At 39.9% G+C, this 18,653-nt stretch overlaps 1 protein-coding gene across 1 annotated transcript in view; it reads left to right on the top strand.

Moving 5' to 3' along the window:
* The window catches only part of IL12RB2 (interleukin 12 receptor subunit beta 2), an 86,467-nt gene that overhangs the window by 44,548 nt on the left and 23,266 nt on the right, over window positions 1-18,653 (top strand). The window contains exons 9-10 of the mRNA XM_070367871.1: window positions 4,373-4,592; window positions 15,786-15,986. Of these exons, the coding sequence (XP_070223972.1) occupies window positions 4,373-4,592; window positions 15,786-15,986 (421 nt within the window). The remainder of the gene's footprint in view (window positions 1-4,372; window positions 4,593-15,785; window positions 15,987-18,653) is intronic.

Raw genomic sequence — 18,653 nt, 5'->3', positions numbered from 1 at the left:
CCAGCTGCAATGCAGGGAATTTGGATTGGATAGCAGAATGTGGTCAGTGACAAAGATAAGAGTAAGTAGCAGAGAATTAACAGAACGTAGAAAACACAGACGCAAGGGGGGTTAAAGCTTGCTCTTAAAAAGTTTCCATTATTTTGCTGTTTTCCAGCTATAAAACAAGATAGAAATCATTATGCCAGGGTAACTGCCAGAAGGTAAATCAGTTCAGAGTAACAGAACACCTGGGGAATGTCTACTGAGTGCCAGCATGACAGCAGTTTAAGACCTCATCCTCCAGGTAGAGCAGCTGTGCTACCTGGGTTCAAGTTCCAGCTTTACCACTTGCTGGCTGTGTGTCCTTGAGCATGGTGCTCAACCTCTCTGTGCCTTATGAACACAGTGTAGATAATAACAGTATATACTACATGAGATTGCTATGAAAACTAAAGAGAGAATTGTGAAAAGTGTTTGCAAGGTCATTGTTAGGAGGCAAACACTGTGTGTGACACTGAGGATGCAAAAATAAACTGACAGGCTAATGGGGAAAACAGATCCACAGATAGAAATTTCCAGTACAGTGATTTTCAAACCTTCCAGGTAAAGACTGTCCTTACTTTGAACTAGGGTTGCTGAAGGCAGTCGTAAGTTGAAAAGTTGAAGTATTCAGGCTTAAACCCACAAATGGTATATATACTTTGTAATCAACTGTGTGATATTGGTGAGACTTCCACAGGGAGCTGTGGTATATGCCAGGTTAAGAATAATAGAAGATTCATAGAAGAGCCATAAGGGTAAAGTGCCAATCATGATGATTTTTATATTAGAGTGAATAAACAGTACCCACCAAGTGTCTTCACATCTGTCATGCACCAAACACTGTTTTGAAACAGTCTGCTTCCCTTAGGTCACTGAATCCTCCAATACACCTGTGCTGCACAAAGAATTATCCTCACTTTACATGTGAGGAAACTGAGGCTCAGAGAGTTGAAACAGCTTGCCCAAGGTCACACAGCTGCTAAGTGGTGGAACAGAAAAGTCAAAGATCTGTCCTAATAACAAGAACCAAGTCAGCAGTGTTTCAGAACCCAAAAGAAAAAAAAAAAAAAAACCTCACAGATAAAGCTGTGATTAGTAAATGTTCAAACTCCTCAGCTTTCCAAAGGGTCTTGATTACAGGCGCTCTTCTCTGATATAGGCTAAACTCTACCAGTTTTTAAAAAGTTATTTTTTGCCTGAAGAGAAATTCAGAAGTAAAATAGTACTTTATTGTCAGTACAGTAGTTTTTAAGTCCTAAGAGGAAATGCTTTATCAATTCATAGAAACGCCTTTCCTATAATACACTTTAAAACAGAAACGGGGCAATGCATTCTGAAATGCATCAGACTTTGTGCTTTCTTGGATTGCATTCACCAAGTTATTTTTGATTCTGAAAGCCTTTTCAGGCAGCAGAATTATTATAACGGTTTATAAGGGAGCTCACTCCTTGCTCTTTGGACAAACCAAAGTCAGAAAGGCTAAGTTCACCAAGTTTAGGTCATTTTCCACAGGACAGAGCAGAAAGAAAACTGAAGGGAGAGAAGCAGTGGACACATTTTTCTTCTTAGTGTATTCTTACCAGTAGAAGAAGGTGACGACAGTAATATCACTGGCTGAAATCTGCTCTTAGCACTGTCCAAGAAGGGACAAGAAGTACCCTGTCTTTGTGATGTTCACAGGGATCCCTGGCTCAATAGGAGTATCTCCTTCATCTCTCACATCCACCAGGGGGCGCACTAAAATCTCACATTACTATGGGGACAAGTTTATTTCTTAACCTCTCTTGAGCTTTAGCACTCTCATCAGAATAGGGAGTGTCACATTTATTGTGACACTCATTGTAGAGCTCCTGATTCGTGGTATGGCCCAATAGATGATAGATTCCCCCTTCTCACCCACCCAAATAAACACTAGAGGAAAAAATAAGTTTATCTGAAAAGACCCAGCTGGCTCCTCAGGCCAAGGTTCTTTTTGTTTCAGAACTTGTCCCCTTCTGACTCAGAGCCTGTCGGCTCTGGAGAAAGAATTCTGGATCTCCACCCTCCCCAAATTACCAACCTCATGCCCACTATTGATGTTCCACATCAGAGCATACCACAGCCGCACAATTACAGAGGCTGCTTTGCAACTCTGGGCCAGAAGGGTGACTGAGGACCCAACTACGCAATATGGCGCCTGTACTCACCAACTGTCTCAGGCTTGCCAATAGAAGGAGTAGCGAGTCAGAGTGGAGGGGTCATGAGTCTGGAGGTCAGGAGCCCTTGATTCCACTCAGCTCCTCCATCTGTCTCTTGAGTGGCCTTAAGCAAATCATCTCGTGTCCCTGGGACTTAGTTTCCTCTGTTGATAAAATGAAACACTGAATTAATTGTTCATCTGGAGAATCCCCTCCAGTTCTGCTCTTCTGGTATTCTATTCTAGCTCTTATTAAAACTGGAATAATTATTCCATTATTTAATTCTGTTGTTATTCCATTCCCTTAGAGCCAGGTTAATCCACGGGTGATGGATTATGTACATGGTTTGCAAACTTAATGTTACCTAATTTTTTTAACTAACCTAATCACACTGTTTTCAGGTGCTTCAGGAGACCGCCTGCCTGCTGGCTAAATACTTGTTTCCCCACTGACTCACTGAACTCATTGAATCTTTTATTCTATGGACCTTGCTAGATAAGTTAGGTCCATTTTCCAGTTTGGTTAAGGAGATTAGTTAACTGATTGATGTTAACCTTTATCCCCAAACTTGAGTTTGACATTTTATACAAGCACAAGTCAAGGGATACCATGTTCCTTTGTCTAACTTGTTGGCCCCATCTTCATTTTCTCACTGATATTTGCAGCTCAAAAATATGGGATCTGAAGAGAAAATGCAAGATAGGTCCAGGCCCTTCGCTGCCCTCCTTCACTCTTTCCAACCCACACCTCTGCTTACCAGATCACTGGGATCAGATAGATTTCCACAGCAGTCACTATGTAGGTTCGTTGGACCCAAGAGGACTTGACATTTCCCCCCTTCTGTTAGCATTCTACCATTGGATTGCATGAGATTACCAAGGTGTCTGTGAAGGACAATGAGGGGGCCATAATAGAGGCTGTTTCCCTATTTGCCTCCTGGGTCCCTGGCAAGAATGAGGAGTTTTGTGAGCGCCAACTCTTGGGAAGTACATTTGGGTGCTACCCTCTGGAGCTACCAAAGAGACAAGTAGGGAAGGATGGAGTGAGAGAGACCTGATCGAATGGTCTTCCCTACCCAGCTTTTACTTATTTATCTTTTTTTTTTCTTCTGTGGCCAAGGGCATGTTTATTAATAACAGTTCAGAACATCACAATGTCAAAAGCACTCACTTGTTTTAATCCACACAAGATCAGCTGTGATGGACACTTGCCCCACCAAAACTTTGTGGTTCTTGCCAGGACACAGGATGTCTTATAGGGAAAAGCTGAACGTGCACCCCAAAATGCCCCCAGCCACATGGCATTCACCCATTGCATTGACCATGTTTTATGATCTAGTCTTGGCCCTTGTGGATCCAGAAAGGCACCTAGGACATGACCTGCATCATTCAAGCTCCCAGAGCCTGAAATATGAAAAAGCTGGATGTTCATGCATTAATTTATAGTGAGAATTGCAGCTGTTGGGCCAACCAGAAGGCCTGAGTCAGCAGATAGGAGCATCCTCTTGCAGCATGCTAATTATTTCAGAAGCCAAATTATAATCAGAAGGCCAGTTTTTTCACTTAAAGTGGAAGATACAAATTCTAAATGAAGCAGATATTCATATTAACCCAGCCTCTCTGACAGATAAAAGACATAGGATACCAAATTATTAAAAGATGGCTTAGGAGCAGGAAACCAGAAAAGGGGACATTTGCCAACCCTAAGGTGTGTTTTTCAGCATCTTGAGGTCACGCCACACCCCATGAAAGGAAGAGCCTTGCAAGAAAACTGTGATGCTTAAGTCTGGTGAGCAATGCCTTTCTCTCCCTACACTAGGCATGGACAGGCACTGCCAACACAGGCTTGGGCAACTCTCCATTTCCAGTGATTCTGTTTCTCATGGTCCTTGTCTAACAGGGTTACAATACAAAGAATTAGTTTTATGCTTACTTTTTGGGATTGTTCCCAAACAATTCTTTAAGAATTAACTTTTTAAAAATGTTAACTGATTGTTTTCTATAAGCGGTGGAGCTTGGTGGAGCATAAGTGTGTGGTGGAAGAAATGAAAAAATGTAAAAAAAAGGTCACTCTAGTGTAGTCACCTGCTGCAGGCAGTCACGAGGTCCTAGCATAGAGCATCCAGTGACCTTGTCTGAGAGTACACAGTAAGTAAGTGTGTTTTGTTGCAGAATCTGAGTCTATCGGAAGCAAGAGGAAAAATCCTCCACTATCAAGTGACCTTGCAGAAGGTGGCAGGAGGGGAAATCACACTACAGAACATCACAGAACACACTTCCTGGACCTGGGTAATTCCCAGAACTGGGAACTGGGCTGCGGCTGTGTCTGCAGCTAACTCGAAAGGCAGTTCCCTGCCCACTCGCATTAACATTACGGATCTGTGTGGGGCAGGTAAGTACCAAATTTTCTTTAATATTGTTTGTAGGAAACTGTCTTCCTAATCTCTTGGCTCATTCAGGCCCAGCTCAGGGCCTGGTATGAGTAGCACAGGAGTGTAGACTTTGAAATTAACAGGTTTCAAAGGCTGTCTGAAATTTCCTTTTAGCCAGTGAGTATCCAAATGAATTAACACCTCTGAGCTTCAATTTCCCCCTCTCTAAACTAGGGATTACATTACCTGAATTGCAGGTCATTGTGAGTTTAAATACAGAGACTAATAAATACATAATAGGTGTTTGGGGTTTCCCTGGTGGCTCAGCTGGTAAAGAACCCCTTGCCAATGCAAGACGCACAGGTTCGATCCCTGGGTCAGGAAGATCCCCTGGAGGAGGAAATGGAAACCATTTGCTTGGGAAGTCTCATGGAGAGAGGAGACTGGTGGACTGGAGTCCATGGGGTCACAAAGAGTCGAAGATGACTGAGAGTATGCACACACATATAAACAATAAATGTTAGTTACGGAAATATTCATTAAATTGAACACTAATATCTTGCTAATTTTTCCATGAGCAAGAGTAATATGTGTTGTCAAGTTCTAGAAAAAGCATACCTATAGTCAAAACATGTTTGAAAACCAATAATATTAAAATGAAATTCTGACTGTAAGGAACTATAGTACAATATTGCTATACTATAGCTCTTTATTATTCAAATTTAGATATGTATCCAATTATCTACATTGAAAACCTCCCAGCTAGCTAGACATATTTTATAGTCACATCCTCTGAAAGCTACCTTGTCAGGATTAAAGCTGATAATTAGTGAAGAAAATAGATACTAAAACTATTTTCAAGACCTGTATTATAAAAGTATTTTAGTCAAGATTGTCGGCCTAACTTTTTCAAAAAATGCCTGATAGAATAAAACTCTATAATTAGATTCTTCCTTAAAATTCAGTGTAACAGTTTATCCACACTGGGGTCTGAAAGTGAAAGTCACTCAGTCGTGTCCAACTCAGTCGTGTCCAACTCTTTGCAGTCCATGGAATTCTCCAGGCCAGAATACTGGAGTGGGTAGCTGTTCCCTTCTCGAGGGAATCTTCCCAACCTAGGGATCAAACCCAGGTCTCTCACATTGCAGACAGATTCTTTACCAGCTGAACCACCAGGGAAGCCCAAGTATACTAGAGTGGGCCGCCTAGCCCTTCTCCAGCAAATCTTCCTGACCTGGGAATTGAATCGAGATCTCCTGCATTGCATGCAGATTCTTTACCACCTGAGCCACCAGGGAAGCCTAGCAATTATTATTTTGAAGAAGCTTCTACCAAGAATTCTCATCTTATATATACTATTGAATCTTGGTTATAAGTCTTTTCAGTCATATATCTGTAAAGGTAGAGATAATATAGTAGATAAAAATACAAATAAATATTGATATACCCTTGGGTCAGCATATGAGTTAGGAATTTCTTTTAGGAGTGGTAGTTGCTCTTTCTAGAGGCTTGACTATAGTGACTTACTTATTCTCTTATAGAAGAGAAGTTTGGAGGTAGACAGCCCAGGGCTGGTGTGACAGCTGTACTCATGAGGACTCCAGCCTCCTTCCTTCTGTACCCTCTGCCACATAGTCCAGGATGACTGCTGGAGCTCCAGCTGTCTCCTTCTAGGCAGCAGAAAAGAAGGGAGAAGCCTCACCTCTCACTCTTGAGGAGTTTTGCCCCAAGTCACACAACAACACTTGCAGTATTGATCCTAACTTGTCACTTGGTCACACCCAACTACAAAGGAGACTTAGAAACACATTGTTCTCTTGCTAGAGAAGATGAGAAGAGGGTATTTGGTAGGTAACTGGTAATCTCTGCCTCATGTGGGGAAGGCATCTAAGAAGAAACCTGAAGGAAAAGATGGATTACCTATGGGAAAAAAGCTTAACTTTATGCATAGTAAAGTAAGAATTTTTAAAAAACACTGTAAATAAGGTTTTAAATGCAAAGAGCAATTTAGGAAAAGTATATGATAGATTTTTGGCAAATACATATAACTTTTCAAATAAATAAGAGATAATGGGATATGAACAGGAAAGTCAAATATAAAATAAAAGGAATAGGGACTTCCTTCATGGTCCAGTGGCTAAGACTCCACTCTTCCAATGCAAGGGGCCAGGGTTTGAGCCCTAGTCAGGGAACTTGATCCCACATCCTGCAACTAGAAGATCCTGCATGCTGCGGCTAAGACCTGGGCAGTGAAATAAATAAATAAATAAATAAATAAATAAACACTTACAAATAAATAAATAAAAGGAACAATACAGATATAAAAACATGTTCAGCCTAACTAGCAATTAATGAGATGCAAGTTTTGAAAGAAAAAAAACCTTAGCAATCAGATCAAAATAAAAAAGAGTAAGTAGCATCAGCATAACCTATACTGGTGAAAGTGTGGGGAAAAGCCACTTTTGTGTGAACTGGTACACTTTCTTTACAGTTGAGCCACTAGGGAAGCTCATGAATTGGTACAACTTTCTGAAGAGAAATGTGTCAACTTGTAACATAAAAAACTTCAAATATGAATATATCTTTTGACCAGGAAACTATGCCATTAATAATACATCCTCAGCAAATAATAAGGCATGAGCTTAAAAAAAAATGTAAGCTTTTTTGTTGAATGGTTTTAAAATGTTTTTTTTATTGTTGAAATGGTTTTGAAATAATGAAACACTACAAACAGCCTAAAATTTTATAATAGAGGGTAGATTGGTTAAATATATCATAACCTTCACCCACCTTAATCCCACTCCAGCATAAAAGTAATATTGTAGCTGTGTTTTTATTGGTGTGGAAAGATGCACATGATGAGTGAAAAAGTAGGCTTTCAAAAGTATACATGGTATAATGCAATTTAAAATATGAATTTACACAAATAGACATTTTAGCACAGTAAAGAAGTCTAGAAGAATGTACATGGAAATATCAACAGAAGTCATATCTACATTGTGGTATTACAGGTGATTTTTATACTCAAATTTGCTTCTTCATTGAGTAAGTACTGTATGTGTAAATTTTTTAAAGGGATCCTGTAGGGGAAAATTGAGATCTTACCACTGTTTAATTTCCTGCTCTTGTTAAAAAGTAGTATGTCAAAATACCTTACTTCTTTAAACCTCACTGCAGATGGGTCTTGAGGATGTAAGCATCTTGAATTTTCTGGGCCCATTCTAGTTTCTTTACTTAGATTTGAAAACAGCTTCTCAAAATGACACATTCATTAGGCCTCTGCATTATTGATTCAACAAAAATTTATTGAGATTACTATATAAGGTAACTGGAGTTCAGCAATAGGTAAAAAGTACAGTTACATTTTGTCCAGTGGGAGGGGCAATCATATAAAAAAAGCAAACTGCAGTACAGGATATATGTGAGACAAGAGATATGCACAGGGCACTCTAGGAACAGAGAAAAGTAGAAACGTGGGCATGGAGGGGAGGCTTCGTGTGAACAGAAATTAGAGAGACGAGTTGGTGTTAGCCAGGCAAAACAGTGCAGGTATGCAGGCAATGTTTGTTTTAAAGTAAGATCTGAGCAGGCATAGAAGTTGAAAAGAAGAACCAGGGTGGGAAAGAGTTGACGAGGAAGGGGAAAGGGGATCATTAAGGGAATGAAGTTCCTGAGGAGCTGAAGGGTGATGGATCCAGAAGCCAAAAAGACATAAGAGGCACAATTCCCCCTCTCAGAATGGAGGAGTGTCATTAAGGATGAGGCTCAAAATAGAGAAATGTGGAGGGGTGGTAAAGTAAGACATTGAAACAGTTCTCTAGACCTAGGCTGTAGCTAAAAGGGTCCTGGTCCTAGAAATCTTAAGAGCCCACTGCCTCTCTTAAGGCCACACCTGAGCCATCCAATAGAAGTAGTCAAGCCTCCTAGGGAGACCTGGAGGACAGATTTGCAAATCTCCCATCGGGGAGCTCTCGTGTCCCAAATTCTGCATGATCTGTAGGAATAGTGTACCATGTACTTTTGCTGCTTCTCTTTCAGTATAGTTCACACAACTCACAGAAATAGCTTTCTTCCCAGAAAGAGAAAAATAGTGCCCCAAGCGGCAGAATTGTATCGATTTTGAGAAAGCGGGGACAACTTGTTTGTAAAAGGCATATGCCACAGCATTGAATATCAAGAAGTATGAGAATGATTTTGTTGGTTTATGATGAAAACTGAATGTGTGCTAAACAGACTGGTCAAGAAATAGAACACATTTAATATTTCAGACCTGTCCCTGTGCTCAGGAATTTTGGAAATTATGGCCAGAGTCAGAAGCTAGCACAACCATAGAGGCCCACACAGATGTCAGAGACTGAGGCCCCAGGAGGTGAAGTAACTTAGCCAAGATCATACATCCAATTAGTGGCAAAGCTAGATTGAAAACCAGGCCACCTGTCAGGAGGGCAATTTTTCCAAATACCGTATGAACTTCATAACTCTATTCAGGTGCTCTTAATGAAAATGTAGAGGGAATTTGAATGATAAAGGCTGAAGAATAATTTTGAAAGATGTCACAGAAATGAGTTGTTAGCCAAGTTCTAAAAGAGAGGGCATGCCCTGGCAAACACGGTGGGGAGAAAATCCAGGCTGGTTCCTGGCAAGTGTGGTGACTCAGAGACTGGGCAATGCCAAGTTGATTTACTTAGCTAATTGCAATGAGACCAGTGGTTAGAAAAGTTGATTGACGGTGTTAGCCCATCACCTGGCAAAGAGTCTTTCAAACCCTACGTGCTCAATACATATTTACTGAATGAATACGTTTTATTCTCCAAAACAAAAACAAATTTGTGGCATAGCCAGAAAATAAGATACCAAGGCAAATGAAGACAAAGAACCAGGGCTGGGGAATTCCAGTTCCTGGCAAGGTAGCTAACACAGAGGTACCAAACCCACCCAAAGATCCACAGGAGAGACAGGACAGGATGACTGAGAACCTGTGAATGGGGAATAGTGAGGAATGGAGAGGACTGAGGTGGCACTGGCTTGTTGCACTCCTTTTTCTTCCCCTTGTTGCCTTGGTATTTTTACTATGGTATTTTACTTGGTATTTTTACTATGGGGCAGGAAAGTCTGGAGGGCAGGGCAGAATGACTATGAGGAAGCCCTGGAACCTAATGAAGAGTGCCTGAGATATTCTCCTGCCCCCCAACCCCATGGTCTGGCAGTTATAGAAGAGAATGACAGCCCCACTCTCCCATGAAGAGCAGTGTCAGCCACAGAGGCATGGGCAGGTTCCGGAGCTGCCAAGTACACCTCCTAAGAGCCAAGCAGAGCTCAGGGTGCATCACTATAGGCTCTCTGGTTCTCCACTCTGAAAAGCTCCTTCTCCTCACCTAAGCTTACCTGGAGGAGCACAAGCTCTGGCTAAGGTTTCACGACTCCCCCCATAGAAAAATGAAGGTCAAGGCTGCTGATCAATCCAAGGAAATAAAACATGACCCCAAAGGAGAAAATTAGGAGAAATCTGAGGGGCACAGTTCTGGGAAGGAAAGGCACCAAGTGGGACTACTTGGGTGGTAGGACACATAATCAGCACAATAGAAAGACCAAGAGTTTAGAATAAGGGCTTCCCTGGTGGTCTAGCAGATAAGAATCCTCCTCCCAATGCAGGGGCCATGGGTTCAATCCCTGGTCCAGGAAGATTCCACATGCTGTGGAGCAACTAAAGCCCATGCGCCACAACCACTGAGCCCATGTTCTGTAACTATTAAAGCCCATGTACCTAGAGACCCTGCTTTGCAACAGGAGAGAAGCCTTTCACAGCTACTAAGAGTGGCCCCCTGCTCACTGCTACTAGAGAAAGCGTGCTCACTGCAATGAAGACCCAGTGCAACCAGAAATAATTGAATAAATAAGAGTTTAGAGTAAGCATAAGAAGTATCCTTAGAAAGATAAGAGAGGATACTGGGAACATGAATCAGAAACAGGTGGTTGTGGAATAGCCCTAAATAGAGATTCAATATGAAAAGTTCAGATGTTGAAATAAAGAACTCACCCAATGGGTTGGATAGCAGAAAGGACTTATCTGAAGAGTGAATGAGTGAGAGGAAGATTGGGTGAGAAACTTAAAAGTCATCAAAAGGGGAAAAGAGTTTGAAAAATAAGAAGACTTAAGACATTGAAAGAATAAGTGATGATAATTGCATAAAAGAAATTAAGAGAAAGAAATTAAATTAAATTAAAAGAAATTAAGAGAAAACGTGAATGAAAGGGTAAATATTTGAACATATTTATCAAGAATCTTACAGAATGTACTACTCTGGTGCAGGATGTCGATAATGGGGGAAGTGATGCGTGTTTGGGGTCGGGGTGTGTGGAAAATGTCTGTACGTCTCACTCAATTTTGCTGTGAACTTAAAACTGCTTTAAAAAATAAAGTCTATTTTAAGAAGAAAGGAGAAAAGATAATGAGTGCAGAATGATCAAGCAGGGTTGCCCCCAAGAATACAAAGATGGATCAATATCAGAAAAGTGTATCAATGTAATTCATTACTTTAATACTGAAGGAGAAAAGGGGGATATATTCTTAACAGATATAGAAATGTATTTAGTAAAACAAAATTTTTAGTAAATAAATAGTATTTTATAAAAATAAAAATCTGTTTGAAAGCTATAACAAAAAGGAAAACTTTTTAGCTTTTTAAAGACTTTCTACCAAAAACATGCAGCAAGCATCATCTTAATAAAGATATGTGGGAACATTCTTTTTTAAAATTAGCAACAAGATTTTAAAAAAAAGGAAATGAGATTTGTTCAAAGATTGGGAAGAAGAGATTTTAAGTGTACAACTAATAAGATTATTACATGGAAAATTTAACAAGGGCCATAGACAAATTATGAGAACTAATTAGAGAGTTTAGAAGGTCGGCTAGAATAAGAATAACACACACAAATTCATAGTGGAAAAGAAGTAGAAAATAAGATGCCATTTTAATAGCAAACTAATAGTATAACATGTCTAGGAATTAACCTTAAAAAGCACATTAAAACTTTAAGGAGGAATTTTTGAAACTCCATTAAAAGATATAAAAAGAGACCCAAACAACTTCAAAGAAACATCATATTTATAAATGGGACAACCTAACATTGTAACAATATCAGTTCTCCCTGAACTGAGCTGTAAATTTAATATAATTCCAATAAAAATACCAGCTGAAATTTTTGAGGACTCTCATAAACTGATTATAGGAGCTATATGGAAGAATAAAGTTTCATGAATACGCAAGATCACTTTGAAAAAAAGAAGAGCAAAATGAGGAGGGACTTTAACTACCAAATAGTCAGGTGTCACAGAGCGTTGTAATGTGACCAGTGTGTTCTGGTGAAGAAGCTGATCCACACAAAAACCCATGAATATGTGGAGCTTAGTGTGTGACAGGGGTGGTACCACATTTGGAAAAATTGACCTGTTGTGTGGAAAAAATAATAAAGCTTATTTCCTTTAAACACACACACACACACACACACATACACACACACACCCTTTAGCTAGATTTGGATTAAAAACCTAAATATGAAAGGTATTTAAAAAATAAAACCAAAAGCAAATGGAAGGAAATGTAGTTAAGTATCTTTGTGACCCCAGAATGGAAGGATTTTATAAACAAGACTCAAAATACACATACTGTGGTAAATTTATCCACATCAAAGTAAGTATTTATGTTCAACAAACACATCATAAAATTAAGAGACTTGAAAGACTAGAGTGAGATATTTTTAGTGTTGAAAACTAACATGTGATTAATATCTAGAATATAGAAGTTATTTCTGCAAATCAGGAAGAAGACAGGAAATACAACAGAAAAAAAAATGAGTGAGGTATGAAAAGGGGAAAGTCAGACAGCTAGTAATATGTGAAGAGCTCAGCCTTGTAAGAAATCAGAAAACGAAAATAAAACCACAATTAAATACCTCCTTACATGTGCCAGCTTGGGAAAATGAGAAAGAAAATACCAGATGTTGGTGGGGAAATGAGAACTCTCATGCTTTTCTTGTTGGAGGGTCAACTGATTTACTGTTTTAGAGATCAGTCTGACCATATTTAGGGAAATGGGTGAATTTAGTTTATAATTGAAAAATTGTGTGCATTTATATGTAGAGAAAGTCTATTTTTAAAAAACTGAAGTATAGTTGCTCTACAATGTTGTGTTAGTTTCTATATAGCAAAGTGAATCAGTTATGTAATACATATACATATATCCACTCCACACTGGTTCACATTTGGGAGAAGAGTACGTCATGACAGTATATTGTCACCCTGCTTATTTAACTTATAAGCAGAGTACATCATGCAAAATGCTGAGTTGGATGAATCACAAGTTGGAATCAAGTTTGCCAGGAGAAAATCCAACAGTCTCGGATATGCAGATGACACTACCCTAATGGCAGAAAGCGAAGAGGAACTAAAGAGCCTCTTGATGAAAGTGAAAGAGGAGAGTGGAAAAGCTGCTTAAAATTCAACATTCAAAAAACTAAGATCATGGCATCTGGTCCCATCACTTCATAGCAAATAAATGGGGAAAAAGTGGAAACAGTGGCAGATTTTATTTTCTTAGGCTCCAAAATCACTGTGGACAGTTGCTGCAGTCATGAAATTAAAAGACGCTTGCTCCTTGAAAGAAAAGCTATGACAAACCTAGACAGTATATTAAAAGGTGGAAACATCACTTTACCGACGAAGGTCCTAATTGTCAAAGCTACGGTTTTTCTAATAGTCATGATTGGATGTGAGAGTTGGACCATAAAGAAGGCTGAGTGCCGAAGAATTGATGCTTTTAAATTGTGCTGGAGAAGACTCTTGAGAATCCCTTGGACAACAAGGAGGTCAAACCAATCAGTCCTAAAGAAATCAACCCTGAATATTCATTGGAAAGACTGATGCTGAAGCTGAAGCTCCAATTCTTTGACCATCTGATTCCAAGAGTCTGATGCTGGGAAAGATGGAGGACAAGAGGAGAAGAGGGCAACAGAGGATGAGATGGTTGTGTGGCATCACTGGCTCAATGGACATGAGTTTGAGCAAACTCTGGGAGATAGTGAAGGACAGGGAAGCCGGGCATGCTGCAGTCTGTGGGGTCACAAAGAGTGGGACACGACTTAGCGATTGAACAATACTCTTCTGTTAGATTTCCTTCTCATTTTGGTCATCACAGAACATTGATATAGTTCCCTGTGCTATACAATAGGTTCTTATTCAGATCAGATCAGATCAGATCAGTCGCTCAGTCGTGTCTGACTCTTTGCGACCCCATGAATCGCAGCACGTCAGGCCTCCCTGTCCATCACCAACTCCCGGAGTTCACTCAGACTCAACGTCCATCGAGTCAGCGATGCCATCCAGCCATCTCATCCTCTGTTGTCCCCTTCTCCTCCTGCCCCCAATCCCTCCCAGCATCAGAGTCTTTTCCAATGAGTCAACTCTTCACATGAAGTGGCCAAAGTACTGGAGTTTCAGCTTTAGCATCATTCCTTCCAAAGAACACCCAGGGCTGATCTCCTTCAGAATGGACTGGTTGGATCTCCTTGCAGTCCAAGGGACTCTCAAGAGTCTTCTCCAACACCACAGTTCAAAAGCATCAATTCTTTGGTGCTCAGCCTTCTTCACAGTCCAACTCTCACATCCATACATGACCACCGGAAAAACCATAGCCTTGACTAGACGAACCTTTGTTGGCAAAGTAATGTCTCTGCTTTTGAATATGCTATCTAGGTTAGTCATAACTTTCCTTCCAAGGAGTAAGCGTCTTTTAATTTCATGGCTGCAGTCACCATCTGCAGTGATTTTGGAGCCCAGAAAAATAAAGTCTGACACTGTTTCCACTGTTTCCCCATCTATTTCCCATGAAGTGATGGGACCAGATGCCATGATCTTCGTTTTCTGAATGTTGAGCTTTAAGCCAACTTTTTCACTCTCCACTTTCACTTTAATCAAGAGGCTTTTGAGTTCCTCTTCACTTTCTGCCATAAGGGTGGTGTCATCTGCATATCTGAGGTTACTGATATTTCTCTTAGTCATCTATTTTATATATAGTAGTGTTTATATGTCAATCCCAATCTACCAATTCATCCCATCCCTCCTCCTTAGTGACCACAAATTTGTTTTCTAATCTATGACTCTGTTTCTGATTTGCAAATAAGTTCATATGAACCATTTTTCTGGATTACACATATTAGTGATATTACATGATATTTGTCTATTTTTGACTTACTTCATTCTGTATGACAATCTCTAGGTCCATCCATGTCACTGCAAATGGCATTGTTTCGTTCCTTTTTATGGCTGAGTAATATTCCATTGTATATTTGTACCACATCTTCTTTATCCATTCCTCTGTCAGTGGACATTGAGGTTGCTTCCATGTCCTGGCTATTGTAAAGAGTACTGCAATGAATATCAGAGTATATGCATCTTTTCAAATTTTGGTTTTCTCCAGATCTTTGCCCAGGAGTAGGATTGCTGGGTCATGTAGTAGCTCTATTTTTAGTTTTTTAAGGAACCTCTATACTGTTCTCCATAGTGGCTATACCAATTTACATTCTTACCAACAGTGTAAGAGAATGAGAGAGACACTTTTACATAGGCACACACAAGGACATGCAAGAGAAGGTTCATTGCATCCTTGTTTGTGCTGACAAAGAGTTGGAAGAAAGCTTGTCACTTGGAGACTACACAAAGAACATGTTGAGGCAGTAATCTGAAGGAATGAGCTTGATTTTCATATAGCAGCAGAATAGAAACATATTGTTGAGTGGGAAAATAAAAGTTAGGAAAAGCACTAGATTTACTCCAAATGTGTTTCAGGAAAATACAACACACAAACTGAAAGCAACACTAATTCTCAAGGACACATATATATGCAAATAAACATATAGAAGGTAGATTAGAAGGATGCATATTATAGATCACTAGAGCAGGTACCTTTGGGGACACAGAAGTGGAAAGTGAAATGGAAGATGAAGGGGAAATAATTCCATAAATAACACTACACAGGGTCCTGGCACCGATGCCTGTTCTCCAAGAACTGAGAAGCTGGATGAACAAAATCTGTGAACCTGAAGTCCTTTAAAAGACGTCGGTTATTGCCACAACTTTGCTGGGTTGGGTAGTTGTTTTTTATATCTGTTTCCACTGTGATTTTGTTTTTTTTTCCCCCCCACCTTTCCCCATAAAGAGTTGCTGGCTCCTCAACAGGTCTTGGCAAAGTCAGAGGGCATGGACAAGCTCATGGTGACGTGGACACCTCCAGAGAAAGCTACCGCTGCTGTGCAGGAATACGTGGTGGAGTGGAGGGAGCTCCACCCAGGGGCTGGTATGCAGCCCCCTCTTGGCTGGTTGTGGAGTCCCCCCTACAGACTGTCTGCTCTGATTTCAGGTACTTAATATTCACCTTCCTTTTCAAGGGTTACTAAGTTCACGTTTTTCAAGGAAACTTCAGGCAGGAACCCAAAGCCATGCTCTCAGTTACAGCTGTGTGAGAAGAGGGGCAGTGATGACCTAGAGCCCATCAGGGTGCACCACTGCAGCCATAGAAGACCCACTGATTGACTAAAACCTCTAGGATTTATTGAAAACTCATGTGCCTGGGACAGTGCCATATATGATGAGTAAATAATGAACCCAACAAGCATGGCTGAGAGCTAAGTAGTAGCCAGTCAGTGTGATGGACACCTTACATTTGGGAGTTCATTTAATTGTGAGAAAAATCGTATGTAGCAAGAGTTATTTCCCCCATTATTACAAATGAGGAAACCAGGAGATCTTTCATTTCCAATTCTGCTGCTTATTATTTGTGTGATAATAAACCCAGAATTATCTATATGACAGTTGGTTTCTCTCATCCTCAAATTGCAAATCTGTCAGTGGTTACATATATCAAGTTATGGAAAGCATCTGAAAATGCATTCAAACAATTGGACAGAAGTTAATCAGTGTTTTTTTTCTATTTCATTTTATCTTTGGAGTACATCTTAAATTTCTGTATCATACAATATGAATTTAAACTGAAAAGAAATGTCATAAATAATCATTTAATCCTGTGCATAGGCAACATTGTTGTTATTGTTGTTTCATCGCTAAGTCGTGTCTGACACTTTGCAACCCCATGGACTGTAGCCCACCAGGGTCCTCTGTCTATGGAATTTCTCAGGCAGGAATACTGGAGTGGGTTGCCATTTCCTTCTCCAGAGGATCTTCCCAGACCCAGGGATCAAACCTACGTCTCCTGCATTGGCAGGTGAATTCTTTACCACTGAGCCACTCGGGGAGTCTATAAGCAACATTGAACAATTGGAAAACAAGGCGGCCAAAGGCTTGTTTAACCATTTTGATAAATGATTGCAGTGGTGTGTGTCTTCCTCCTATCAGAGTCTGATGCTTACCCTTCTGCTGTCATGGAAGCAGTCCCTAAATGGGGCTTATTATTTCTAACCAGTGAAAAGAATCCTTAACCTCTTCTGTCAGAGAGATCTAGTCCTAATCGCACCGGAGATGGCTGACATATTTGCCCAACAAACATTAAAGGGCAACATCTCAAGTTCTTTATTTTTTCAAGTTCTTAATTACAAACTCTGAAGTCTTACTCTGTGAGCCACTGTCAGCTTCTATTATTGTTTTGTGTTTGAAATACTCAAAGGCCTCCCTTACTTACCAATGAATGTTACCAAAGACCAATTAGTGGGAATTTCTTATTTTAATTTTCCCGAAGAGAAATGGTATTATTTGCATTCTAGAGTTAAGCTAGTTAGATGGTCACTTTTTTGAAAATCTTCCAGGATGAATTTCAACGAACAAGGCACGTGTGTCTGTGTGTGTCTGTGTGTCTGTGTGTGTGTGCGCACACGCACATGTGCTGACACATTCAGAAGCTGAAGCTACAGTATTTTCCGCCTTCTATTTTTCTCCTACTAATTGTTATTCTACAATAAAGCAAAATCATCATAAGATTATTAATGAAAATCTAGGCCAGCAGATCACCCCAAATTATTTTTTTTATTTATTTTATTGACATATAGTTGCTTCACAATGTTGTGTTAGTTTCTACTAATAGCAAAGTGAATCAGCTATACATATATTTCTATATTACAGGAAACCTGAATGAACTCCTTGGCCAACCCAATATATACCCCTTCTTTTTTTTATTTCCTTCCCATTTAGGTTACCACAGAGCACTGAGAAGTATTCCCTTAAAATGTTGATAAATGTGTTTTCTGTATGGCAGTGATGTGTTAATTTAATGTGTTAAAAATGTCAGTGTGATTTTTAAAGTATAAGTTCAGCATAGTGATGAAAAGTTCTGCAGCCAGATTATCTGGATTTGAGTCCTGGCTCTGTCACTTATCAAAGTGTATGATCCAGGGCAAATTAACTTCTCTGTGCCTCAGTTTCCTTATCTGGAAAATGGGGGTAATATTGCCTACCTCACTGGGTTATTGTGAAGACTAATTGAAGGAGAAAACATTTTAACAATACCTAACACATTTTAAGTGCTCAATAATCTAGCTATCAGTATTATTATTATATGTGATGGAGCTAAGATTTTATAGGTTTTGAAGCTCTAAATCCCATAATATTTTCATTACACCATGACAACCATTATACCTGTCCAGGAGGATATACACATCCTGCTTAAGGAGGCAAGATTTTCACAGATGAAAAAAACAGAGCATGGTGCATGATACATGACCCAGTCCTTAACTGTGTGCCTCTTTTAGAGTCTGGCTACTCAGACTTCTAGTGGGTTGTGTTCAATTTTAATCACGGTACTTAAAGAGAATGCTGCCTGGATACCCCCGTGAGCATCAGAGGAAGGTGAGCAAGCCTTTAGGGTCTAGAACTTTTAATGCGGAAAGCATTTAGTGTGTAGGAGAGTGTTCTAGATTGGGGTGGGAGGTGGTTGATGACTCTTGCTGGCTTCAATATGTATGTAAGAAAGGGTATGTGTCCTTTGTTGTCTGGAGAGCAGAATGAAGGCCCTCTGCATAAAAATTGTAAGAAGACAGATGTCAGCTCAATTTTGAGAAAGTACTTCCCTTACAGTTGA

The sequence above is a fragment of the Bos mutus genome, chromosome 3 (genome assembly GCF_027580195.1).
Source record: "Bos mutus isolate GX-2022 chromosome 3, NWIPB_WYAK_1.1, whole genome shotgun sequence".
NCBI lineage: Eukaryota > Metazoa > Chordata > Mammalia > Artiodactyla > Bovidae > Bos > Bos mutus.
The sequence above is the reverse complement of the archived record's forward strand: the minus strand, read 5'-3'. Positions and strand labels throughout refer to the sequence as shown.